We start from the raw sequence: 12,401 nt of genomic DNA on the forward strand, positions 1-12,401 counted from the left end.
TGAAGGAGGTCATATTGCAGAGCAAATCACTTAACTGAGGTAGAATTTGAACAATTGAGAACCACAAAACACATACCTGAATTGCTGTAGATGTTCTTTTCAATAAAATTGACATGGGCATTATAGTTATGTACACTGCACGGGCTAAAAGAACAAATGTCTGAACAACACTGGGCCATAAAATGGCCTGCTTTTAAACACAGCATTTACGTTGTTATTTTAAATTAGCTATAAAATAGCATCTTAGAACAGTAACTTTAAAATATATATCTAGTTTTCATACAAGTGCCTACTTGAGGTGAATAAATAACTTTTCTCTAGTGCTACTTGTGCACTGTATGTGTCAACAAACAGCAAGAATACAGTGAAAGCAATCTTTAAATCAAACAGAACAGCAAATGCTAACAAGAGATCAATAAGGAAAATTAAAGCCCAATTTGTCCAAAATTCTTGATTACTGTTTCATCAGGTATTAAATGAGACAATTAGAAGTTGGGGCCATCAGTAGTAGTAGATCACTACATAAATTCATTTTATATTAAGTGGGATTTTAATTTCATCTTAATTTTTAGAGTTTCAGGTCTTGGAGAACACTCTAGTTTACTCAACTATCCCTTATATTAAAAAGGGCTAGATAAAAAGATCCCATTGCTTCAAAAATGAGCAATTCAAATAAAATATAAAATCAGAAGATTATCCCCCCTCTGAGTGTTCATGGAAATGGCTATCTTGTATGTTCTATGAGTGATCTGAAGACCAGAGTTTATTTATAGTATCTCAGATGTGGAAGCTCTTGGATATCTCAGGGACATTATAAGTTTTCTTCAGGCCTTGAAGGAAGCTCGAACTACTCTCCCCTTAAGAGGCTGAGGGGGGCGAAAATTATTCACCATTTGGATCCTCTGGTCTTCCTCACTGGTGAAGAGGAGCATGCGGAATTTCTCCAGCTGTAAATTCAGGTGAAATGATTTACTGCTTAAGAGGGCAACCAATATTAATGGTTTTTTTTTTTAAAAAAGGACCAAAGGAAAGTATTCAGTACATTTTAACGTGTTAATAGAACAAGTTCAAGCAAAGATCCTAGAGACTTAACAGAAAAAAAAAAAAACAAGCTCTGATTATTGAACAGGCTGATTAGTCACAGGCTAATGGTCTTTTAACTTAGCCCCATTGCAAATCAAAACAGTCATTGCCTGTTTAGCCAGTGTTGAATCCTACAAGAACTGGGAGGGTATCAAAAGTTTACCTGTTTCTCAGAAATTCTGATGGGTTCTTTCAGCACTATCCATGTTACACTCTCATTAAGGGGTGGTGTTGTCAAAGAACCAAGGTATGTCCAGTAATCCAGACTCAAAGGCAGGAGACATTTGGGGTTGAAGCTTCTAAATGGAGCTTTTGTTCCCTAGGAAAAAAAAAAAAACAAACTTAAATTTATCTTTTTACTTTTAAGTGCAGGTTAAAGGACTCTTCTTGAAAGATAAAAAAACACTGAAGTAATATTAAAAAGTAGGGGAAAGGAAAAGTCTATAAAGATTGTCTGCCTTATAACAATTGTTATCGAAGAGTAGCGTGGCAAGTGTGATGCCTGCTGCTGGCTTACTGGACTTTGAGTTCTTCCACCATTGCCTTTACCAAAGTTCTGTTCTTGTCACAAAAGGTCTAAAAATAATGCAGGAAGCGTATTCTGTATATAGTGTTCAGTGTGAGCTATAGATAATATCATGGCAGAACTCCTTGTCTCATTACTTGCTATTTTCTATGCTTCCCATCTATTTCAGTAGGAAATTTGAAATAATGGAAAACTTGGCCCCAAACAGTCATTGCCTGCTAGGACAAATATTGGCTTTAAAAATCAATGTTCAAGCCTAAAATTAGAGGAAGGTGGATCAACCAAAAGACCAGTAGAAGTAGAAAGAGGTGCTGCCTAAAGCAGTGATTGCTTTAACTACCACAGTCTAGGGCCTGTTCAGTCTGTAGGAATATCTGAAAGATAGTCACTCAGAAAGCACTGTCCAATTGTCTGTAAAATTCCTTATAAGGAACAGAATGAGCAGCTTATCCCCAGTGGCAAACCTGCAGATCTCCCATCACTACAACCAAGTGATAACTGTTTCTTTCCTGCCAGTAGAAGAAATTACTTAAACAGCAAAGTATCATTTAGTGTGCCTGCAGCCTACACATTGCTGTATAACTGCCTTCATTTCCTGTCTTTCACAAGCATATGCAGAGGAGCAAGAAATAATATGCCTGCTCAACTATTAGGTATAGTTTATTTTGCACATTAGAACTTACACATGTTATAGAATGCATTAACCTCATGTAAATCCAGAAAGAATAACATTTGTGGTGGTCTAATCAGTCTGCACTTGAGAAAGCACAGCAGGTATCAATCTTCAGCAAAGCTCTTGGATATATCCAGTTAAAGACCACTTTCAGGTATCACTGTAAGAACAGACTAGCTCAGGACCTTACGGTTGTCCCCTGACAGAGCTTTGCAGCAGAAGCTAGACAGCCAGCTTCGACTTGTTCAAGGCTAGGCTCAATGGGAAAGGATTATTTTGCTGAGTGTAAGAGCTGAGCCCAAAGAGTCATGGAGCTTTTGATTTTAGATACTCTGGGAAAGGTACAACCTCTGAATGACCAGGGGGATCAGCATAGCCTTGGGAGGCACCTGAGCTTAGGCAAATAAGCTGAACTTTGGAGGGGAAGAGAATACAGCTACAGTGATGTTCTAAGGATGTATTTGTGCTGGGTGATTTTCCATTTTTGTCTCCAACATGTACGTGAGCTTGATTTTTAAAGGATATCCCAGAAACAATTAAATTTGAAGAGCTTAAAACTTACTTTAAATTTTACCATGTAGAAAGCATCAGTGAGTCTGTTCATATTGGCATGTTCTTTCCCAATCTAAAATAATGGAATAGACAGGTTAAATAAGAATGACTATAATTATACTTTGAATAGGTGTTGTTTTCTTATCTGAATCTCAACATTCTACTAAAGTAAGTTTAAGAGCAACTTGCAATGAGTTACTGCTTCCAATAAGTCATCTGTTTTCCTTAAGCACTGCTTAAATATGTGGCTTGGTTCTCAAACACTTGACAGCATAATGCCTTTCATCATGTAAACATGCTATTTTTGCGATTCTTACCTCCAAGAAAACACCAACTACTGCCAAGCCATCTGGAGCTGCTGCTGCTTCTCCAAATGTTGCATATTTTCTGGCATTCCAGTGAACTAAGTGGAGCTTTAAAGAAAAATAACAAATAAGAATTAAGCAAATTAGTGATAGATACTGTGAACATAGGTTGTCTTGTGTTAACAGGCACTAATGGTTGTTCATAACAGAATGCATGTTTTTCTCCAAGGGCATCTTTGTAAAGATGAGCAAGTTCAATCTTTTGGACCAGTCCATAAGCATGCTAAACAAAGTTTCTATATATCAGCCTTAACATGAGACAAATCAGGCATTAACATGTGACCCAGCTTCCCAGTATGGGCCTTCATCCCATGAAGCACTATGCTCCAGTACTCACTGGCAGATTCCAGGATGCTTATGCTACTGTAGTAGTTGGGATAGATTGTGCTGGCAAAGGCCCATGCCTTGTCCTGGCTTTGCAGAACTCTCTCAAGAGCCCTTAGATGAAGCCATTTCTAAGCTATGGATAGCACCAGCATGGTCATTTCACAGGTTGTGATCATCAGCTGAAGCCTAAGCCAACTGTGCCAGGTAGTGGAACTATACATGGCTTCTCAGCATCATATTTGTCAGTATCCTTCCCATCTGTAAAAGGATGCAATCAATTGTGTGTAGCAGGCTAAACTGCACAGCAAAGGACTGTTAGAGGTGCTGTGTGAGCACAGCAGCTGAACTGTGGGGCTAGTTGTGTCCTGTTGAATAGGATAAGACAACTGAGAATCTTTGAGAAAGGGCTGCCCTGTGGGGATGTTTGCATTCTAAAAACCAGGGTGATCAACAGATAACTTCAGCGTAAGGAATAAAGTTCTCATGAAAGTCTGTCCTGACCTAACCATGGTGAGTAAGCAATCAGAATCCTAAGGGACATGCAGCCCCCACTGCAGACAAAGTAATTTGTCAACAGCATTTGCATGAATTAATGCCATCTGTAAAAACACATCATTACCTCACAGGGAAAAGGTTTGCCATCAATTGTGTGCTCCGATCCCTGGCTGTGCTTTGTCCCCCAGTGAAAGTGAAACTGCTTTAGCCGAAATGGATTCTCAAAGGGACCACCACTGATTGCTAGGCAGAAAAGAGGAAAAAGCTTAAGCATTCTGGCTTTTTAGCTTCATGTTACTAAAAAATAACCACTGTTGGCACAATAGTGGAAAAAAGCCAGCAGCATCTCCCAGTTGCCAATATCAAAGATATGCATCATCCAGACATTTAGAAGGTTGGATTTCTTAATGGAAAGCACCTGAATTCATGTAAAAATTTAACTAAAAAACAGAGTGGCTACTTGTACAGAATTTTGTAGCTTTTCTGAAAGAGTATATTTGCATAAGATGTAGTAGTTTTGTTATGGTTAGGCCTTTTTGTTAAAGAATAAATCCAAGCTGAATATTAGGAAAAAAAAAAAAAAATCACAATTTGAAATTCATGTACCTAAAATATTTTTGAGTGCTACTTGAGATTTTGTGCAAAACAGCATAGATACCTTGAGCATCAAGTAGACAATTCCACTAAGTATTTCCTCTTTAGAGTGTCTTTCCTTCCTGTGGAGGTTATCTATATTCTGTTTCCTTTAAATACCTGATCCCATAAGAGAAGTAATATAATAGCTTGTACTTTACATGACACCATTCAGAATCTCAAATCACCTTATAAAAGTGAGGAAGTGCTGTAGAGAAACTTCATACATCATTTAGAAATAACAGTTAAGAACAGATGAATGTTTAAGATGCCACCTATAAAAGATACTTTATCAACAGCATCAGTAATACTCCTGTAATTTTATGTGGCACTAAATCAAATAAATTTTGCCCAACAGACATGAAAACCTGATCAAAGTCTTATATTAAGGAAATTAAAATTACATTTATTATCTGCAAAGCACTTATCCTCAGTGTAGTCCATAACATTTTATTAAAAAAATTAAAGCTGAGGCTTGCACAGTGCTACCACATGTGCATAGTTCCAGCTGGCCTTTATGCAGGAAACTGGCCTTGCCAAAGGAAAGGTTTTAGTATTAAAAATATAAGTACCTCCTAGTATGTTTTTCTGAACTCAGCAATGGAATGCATTACCTGTCTCAAACATTATTTTAAGAAATCTAGCTATGATGGGTTACTGTCAAAATTCAGTTGTGCCATTTATGCAGAGCTGTGAGTCACTAGATCTATTTCAACACAACTAAAAACACTTTAAACCATGTTTTTCACTCCTAGCAGTCTTCTTCCTTGAAAGTGTTCCCAAAACAAGGCATGTGCTTAGTGTAGAAATGGCAGAGGTCTTCATTCCTGCATGTGCTCTAAGTCTATATCTCTAAATGCAGAGTAATAGAGGATGTTCTTAAGCTTATAAAGCTGGATAAAGTTCACTGTTACATAGATATAGTTCAGCTTAGAGTTGCACAAAAGTAGTTAGCAAGCTAAGATAATACTTACAGATATATTTTACAAATTCTTTGTAGGGTGATGTGCTTAATGGATCTGTGTAGTAAGATTTTGGAAAATGAACGTCCAATCTTCTCTTCAAATTCAGTACAGATGCTTGAAAACCTGACCATTCAGTTGGGCAGTTTCACAGATTCATTCCAGAAGGAAAATTTTAAAACAAAATGGCTGGAATTTTAACCCCCACCCCTTATTTCAAAGGGTTACCAGCACAAACAAGTCACTTCACAGAAAAAGTAACTTGTTTTGAATATCTAGGATAGCCTATTTACCTAGAATCAATAAACACACCCAAATGGAAGATAAAATTAGCTGATAGGTTTAAAAATTGTTGAGTGTTTTTTTAAAATGCACTCTTTCCATTTATCAGCTACTTCATCTCCATTTCAATGCTCTTCCCCTACCCCCAGATGTAAAAGCAAGGTCTACCATGGAAGTAGAATTAACAGAAGTAATCAATGACTTAAAGCATTTATATTGTCTGCCAAGAGCTAAGAGACAAGAATAATATACAACTGCAGATAGTACAACATCCACAAACTGCTACCAACTCAGAATTAGCTGGAGATTTTATAATTCCTGAAGAAACTGAACTGCTATGAGGCAGGGAGGAAAAAAGAAAACAATGTAAGGTAACAATTAGTGACTGGTCCAGATACAACTTGGTGTAGGGGACTATGACAACTACACTGTATAACCTGATCTCTGCTAATCCTCTTCTCTTTCTTACCCCTGTGGATGGAAATGGGGCAGTGAGCCAGACAGAGCTGGCATATATGTTAATATCTTTGATTTGAATGATCATGGGAACAGGGCAGTGAGGAGTGTACATACCTACTCTGCATGCTAGATGTGGTCTAGGGGTGTTGGAGACATGCATGGATTCCCTGTCTAGCAAACTGACAATCTCTATTTAAAAGGGAAGCACTGCAAACAAACTTCTGATTTTCCTGATGCAAGAGCTTTTCTTAATGCAGAACCACTATTCTGCTATGCAATGTTGCATTACTAGAGAGACTCAAGTGAAGACAAGAAATGTGAGGCTTGAGAAGAAAAAAAATATACAGGGCTCTGGTCATATGCCTTATTCTAAACTGAAATTATACATCATATAAAATATGCTATACAGGATTCACTTAATTGTTTCCCCGAAGTCACAAAGTGGTATTCCAAGTTAGTTGGCTGTGTGTTAGTCTCACCTGTCTTGTCATCAGCATCTTCAAACTCAACCATAACTGAATGGCCATTGTTGGAGATGTTGAGAGAGGTACATGAATCATAGGAGATAATAAGCGGCTTCAGATTAGGGTCATAAACTGCTCTTGCAGAAACTATATCAATAGGTGACTGGCGGTTCCCTTGGGCAATAGGATAAGACTTGTGCCACTCTGAAGGTCCTTCAAAAGGAAAGAAAGGAAAGCACCATTATTTTCTTTCTACTATACACAAAATAATCATTACAGGTTTTCATGGGGCTTGAAGTAAAGCTTGCTGAGCAGGAGTGACTTGAAAGTTTGGCATCCAAGAAGTAACTTAAATTCTAAGCTGGTGTGTTATTATTAGCATAAACAGGCTGCAACAAAATGGGGGATTCAAATATCTTGTACAAAACACACAGAGGAAATCACAGCACATCAGATTGCTCTATCTTCAGTTACTTGTGCCACTAATTTTCTGCAGAGTTTGTAATTACATTGCTAAGGTACCTGAAGACTTTCCAAGGTGGGTGCAGGTGTAAACACTTGTGTGCATACATACACTCCCCCAAAGAAACAGCATTTAATTCTTCCTGGGAAAGACAGTGTAAAAGCTCTGGTGATTCAAATTAGATGCAGATGACTCAATCTCTTAGCTACTGACTATGCAGTTATTTTTAAAACTATTTTATGACTGCAGTAAATCTTTGAGGCAGCTTCATTCTTCACTGATGCCCATTATGGTATCTCTCTACCCTGAGTGAAGAGTATAGTGTGATAATTAACATTTTTGGACTTCCTGACCCCAGTAGAGCGGGGAGAAAGACCAATTTAATAACACAGCTCTCTGCTGCCAGAGCTGGAACATTCTTATGCTGTTTGAGACAAAAAGAAATACTTATCCTAACCACTTCTTTTTCTACTTTGGTATGGTAGTGCAAGAAGCAAATAAATTCTTCTACCGTTTATGTTCAGAAAGTATTAACAGTAACAATCTTACTTTAAGATTCCCAGGAAGCACATTTTTAATTGTAGCATTCTCACATGCTTTCATAAGTGGAAACTTTTTTTAATCAAGCACAGGTATTTACCCTCCTTGACTTTACGTAACAAAACCAGTGATCTATTATACTCTTATTTGTCTCTGGCATTTTCTGAAGAGCTAAGCTTATGAAATAGTATCTTTTCTCAGCCTGCCTATAAAGCAGATTTAGGACTTAAATGCTGTTACACAAGCTTAGGCAATATAATTTCTCTCTTATGAGCTTTGTAAGAATATACATGGCTTTATTACTACTACCTATATGCCCAAACACATAACACTATCTACTAGCACTAACAGCTTCACTTAGCATTCAAACTTGCTTTTGACTCACAGAAACTAAGATAATTGCTATTAAGAGAGACTGTCTCCTGAAGGCTATGCAAGACTCTTGTTGGACAGTCAACAGCTAAAATAATTGCTGTTAAAAGAGAGAGACTTCTGCAGGTTATGTAAAAGATTGTCTTATCAGACAACACCACTCACTCATTCATCCCTCTATGAAAAGGATAGAGGTGCTATAAAACACTGCTGTAGGAATCTTTCAGTAGCTTCACATACCCTCTCACTCTGTGACACGCATTCATGGAAGTAGGAAGCAAAGGAGGATGACTAAAAAAAACTGTCAAATCAGAAAGCGTAAATTGTTCTATAAGAGATCTCTGATACTGATCAGCACAATTTATTGATGTTCTAGAAATAATAACATATACCTTATTTTATTTGCTTCTATGGAAGCCTAGATATCATATTTCAACAGCTGCACAGGATCAGAAGATCTATTACTGCTCTACTAAATCTTTACTTAAAAGAATTGCTTTTGGAGAGACACACACAGTTAATCCTTTTCATAACAGCTTTTTGGAAAGGGACCCATCTGTAATACCTGCAGCCTGGAAAATCCACTCAGTACTGCTTCCCTCAGTTTTGGAACATTGATTGCAACAATGAAAGGCAGCAGGCATAAGTTTGTGCATCTTTTGGTACCACTTTCTGGGTGCTATTTATTACCAATAAAGTAATTAATTACCTGCTGTATATACTTGATGCTTGCAGACATGGAAACGCAGGCAGCTCTGCAGGGCTCAGGCAACAGCTCTAGAAAGAAAAGGAGGCGGGGGAAGATAGAGAGATGCAGCATGGAAATGCTATAACCTACCGTCATCCTGCCCATATCCCCAACTGCGGTGGCCAGTCATTATAGGGGAGCTGCACCCTGCTTTGCTCTTAGCTCTTTGATCAGGGCACTGCTGCTTACCTGCCTTTATAATGGCTCACCGTGGGATAGGGTCAGCCCCTTAAAGATACAGAGCAAGCAAAGCAATTCCTGCAGGACAGGGAAAGCACCCACGTTCCTCCTGCTCCCAACTTTGCTGCTTCTGCTGCCGCTCACTCTATTTGCTAACTCAGCACAGGAGAAGGAAAATGTAAAGCTGAGGTAACTGAAGTCCCAGGACTTAGAGAGGAACCAAGACTGTCCAGGTGGCATGGGATCAAATTTAGGAAAAAGTAGTAGTATTTTCCCATTCTACACCACAAGGAAGCAAGAGCTGTAACCTGCCCTGAGCATCAGGGCACAGGAACGTGTGCAGATTGTAATGGGAACTGCTTTTCTCACTTTTATGTTCTGCAGGGGGAAACATCACCTAGTTACTGCCTCTCTTTTATTAAAAGCTCTCTCCAGCTGCAAAAAATGAATGATGTTTCCACCTGGTTTGTAATTAAAATTTCAGAATCAGTGCTTAGACGAGAGAGAGAACATTCTCATCTCAGAAAAAAATTACTTGTGCTACTTTTAAACAAGGTAAAAATCACACCAATTAAGGATAAATGGGCAACCTAATTTTTTTTTCTTTGTAACTCTAAAGAAACTTCTAAAAAAGACAAAAATAGAAGTGTGCTTATATTAGGGAACAGAACACAGCAGACTTTACAGAAAGGAGCTGATCTGTGAAGCCTCAGTTATCTGGTATGATCCAGCAGTTGCCTGCACTCTGCTAAACCCATGAAGAGGCTACAATGAGATACCCAATCTGCAGCTGGAAAATGTCTTAAGACATCTTTGTGGCAAGAACAATGGCTCTTTGGTAGTAATTTTGTTAGATCTGAGGAAATGCCGTCTGTCAAGGCTACATTTTATAAACATATTGATTTTCACAAAGACAACAGCACACGGAAATAGAGATTCTTCTATTACACAATTAAGAAAATGGAAGAAAAAATCAATGAAAGCATTTTATGCAACTTTTTGTTATGGTACTGCCTTGTAAGAATTCATTTCCTTTTTCAGGAGCTCTCCATAGGATTCAGATATAAAACCTCTGAGATTCACTGATGCAAGCTAAATCACTCAATAAGGGATGTAAACCGCTATGAAGGTGTCCACAGAGTAGTTCTACAACGACTTCCTCAGGTTAACTTTTGAATTTATTTCTGTTATACTGTGATCTACTCAGGTCCCTGCATAGGCCTGACACACGCACCAGGCACTGACACTGCAGGTATGTGTGTGGCCAAGTAGTCTGCACACACAGGTCCTCCTGGTGACTCAAATACTGGAGATAGTACAGCAGCACTGCCATTGGGTTAAAATACTTCGCTGCTTAGTAGGACAAATGAGCTGCAAGAAGTCGTGATGCTTTGGTTCTTGTTCTTGTGTGGCTCTGTGCTGTGTTTGTAGATAGGGAAGCCAGATGTAGACAGAGTCAGTCAGATGCAAATAGTCAGGAAAGCTGTTCTAGACCATGGGAAAAAGTACAAAATATACCAACTTACCAGTGAAAAGAAGAAATGGAAGAGGAATTTTGTATGTTAAAAAAGCAGACTATAGATTGGGGAAAACTGTATGCAAGATAGAGAATACTGAGCAACTGTTTTCAAGAGAAGCTTGAAAACTGAGGCTCCAATCTTGCTCGCAGGGCACAGTGCCATTGCAGTGGCTCAATGTCTACATGCATTTGACACCATTCACCACTTCAGCTTTTATCTTCTCACATTCAAGAACAGATAGATGGTTAAATACGTGGACTACAAAGGCAGAGCATAGGAAGAACTCTGAGACAAGAAAAAACATGCTGAAGGCATGGTAGGAAGTGGATGCCACAAAATGGAGGTTTAAATGGTTGGATTTAGAAAAAGTGAAAAGGAGGAGTGACAGTACCTGAGACAAAAGACAAAAAAAGCTTGAATAAAATTTTAGCTATAAATGATAGCCAGCGTGTATATGACAGTATAATGTGCTCCCCCATCCAATAAGCCTTCTTTCTTTTTGAGGAAAAGATAAAGTTTTCCTTAAAGCTAGAGTAATACTGCTGCTTATACAAATATCATATTATTCTGTAACCCTGGTGCCTCTTGATATTGGCTGCCTCTAAGAATGGATTTTCACTGATTCTGTCCTCAAATTACCATTTATCACTTCAAAAGTTGCAGTAGTAATTTAATTGTGATCTCAATTTTACTAGCTTGAATTGGGGAGAATTACATCACACTCATGAAGTCAAACTTAGGGAAGTGAGAAGAACAGAGTGGTAGGTGGGTAAAGGGTAGATTTCTCCAGTGTTGAGCTAGAAGTGAAGTACTCACGATTTCCACAGATTTCTCACAGGCTTTGCCAACATCTCAAAACTGTCTGCTTAGCAGTGAATGACAGGAAGATGTAGTTCCATCCAGTACAGCAAAACATTTCAAGCTGCCTTAAAGAATAATTCTGTTTTCCCCAGTCTTCATACTTACAGTTTTATTCCTCTTTGATGGTAATGATGAGTGAACAGAGCAACAGCCTAGGACAAATACATGGGTTCCTCTTCTGAACCTGTCGCTGTGTTGTGATGCTGAACTAGAAACAAATGCTTCAGTTTTCCCATCCCTATATAGGAATAATTATCTTTATGATTTAATTTGAGCTCCCTTTATTAAATTGCTATATAAGAACTAACTATTATGGTTAGAAAGCTCCAAGTGAGATTAGAATGCCAAATAGAAGTTGAACATATTAAGCTTTGCAGGTATGAGGAAATTGGATTTTTGAATCTCTAAGGCAAGTTGCCTCTATAACACAGATCTGGAGTCACTGGGAGGTATTCGCACAAGAAGATCATGTCACTTGAGGATAATGCTTTTGGTATACGTTACTGCATCACCGTAGAGGGGCAGAGCTGCATTTTAGGAGACGTAAAATGAATGAATAGTTATTTGGCTCCAAGGTGAATGGCTAAATGGCACTCTAAGTGTATTTGCTTAAGTAACTTGGCAATTGATGCTTGCTGAGCATCTTTAATAATGGCAACACACTTGAACGATGTGTCATGTGCCTTTATTTAATGCATATGAGTGTGTCTGATGTGTCATTGCCTATTAGCAAACATATGGCAGAAATACAGTCAGTTTGGGTACAGGCTGCTCACTCTAGAGCCTTTGAGGTACAATAGGTAGGAGCAGATTAAATGTTAAAACATTCATCGCTCCAGAGCTTGCCTACACCTCAGGTTCTCGAAAGAGTATCTTATTTATCCAGGCAGCTGATC

At 38.4% G+C, this 12,401-nt stretch overlaps 1 protein-coding gene across 1 annotated transcript; it reads right to left on the reverse strand.

The window, feature by feature from the left end:
- Positions 1-824: 824 nt before the first annotated feature.
- CA7 (carbonic anhydrase 7) lies at positions 825-9,074 on the reverse strand. The gene is made up of 7 exons (XM_068411283.1): positions 9,035-9,074; positions 6,837-7,034; positions 4,146-4,264; positions 3,152-3,247; positions 2,845-2,907; positions 1,247-1,402; positions 825-947 (listed from the first exon to the last, which is right to left on the reverse strand). The coding sequence occupies exons 1-7, from the start codon at positions 9,072-9,074 to the stop codon at positions 825-827; spliced, it is 795 nt and encodes a 264-aa protein (XP_068267384.1).
- Positions 9,075-12,401: the final 3,327 nt, after the last annotated feature.

The sequence above is a fragment of the Nyctibius grandis genome, chromosome 12 (assembly GCF_013368605.1).
Source record: "Nyctibius grandis isolate bNycGra1 chromosome 12, bNycGra1.pri, whole genome shotgun sequence".
NCBI classification, from domain to species: Eukaryota; Metazoa; Chordata; class Aves; order Nyctibiiformes; family Nyctibiidae; genus Nyctibius; species Nyctibius grandis.

Excerpts from the sequence above, each read along its gene's own strand:
- CA7 (XM_068411283.1), bottom strand. The coding sequence starts at position 9,074 with ATGACTGGCCACCGCAGTTGGGGATATGGGCAGGATGACG. Across the intron at positions 4,265-6,836 it reads AGATGCTGATGACAAGACAG|CAATCAGTGGTGGTCCCTTT; the intron begins GTGAGACTAACA and ends TTTTCTGCCTAG. Across the intron at positions 948-1,246 it reads TCAGAATTTCTGAGAAACAG|CTGGAGAAATTCCGCATGCT; the intron begins GTAAACTTTTGA and ends CTGAATTTACAG.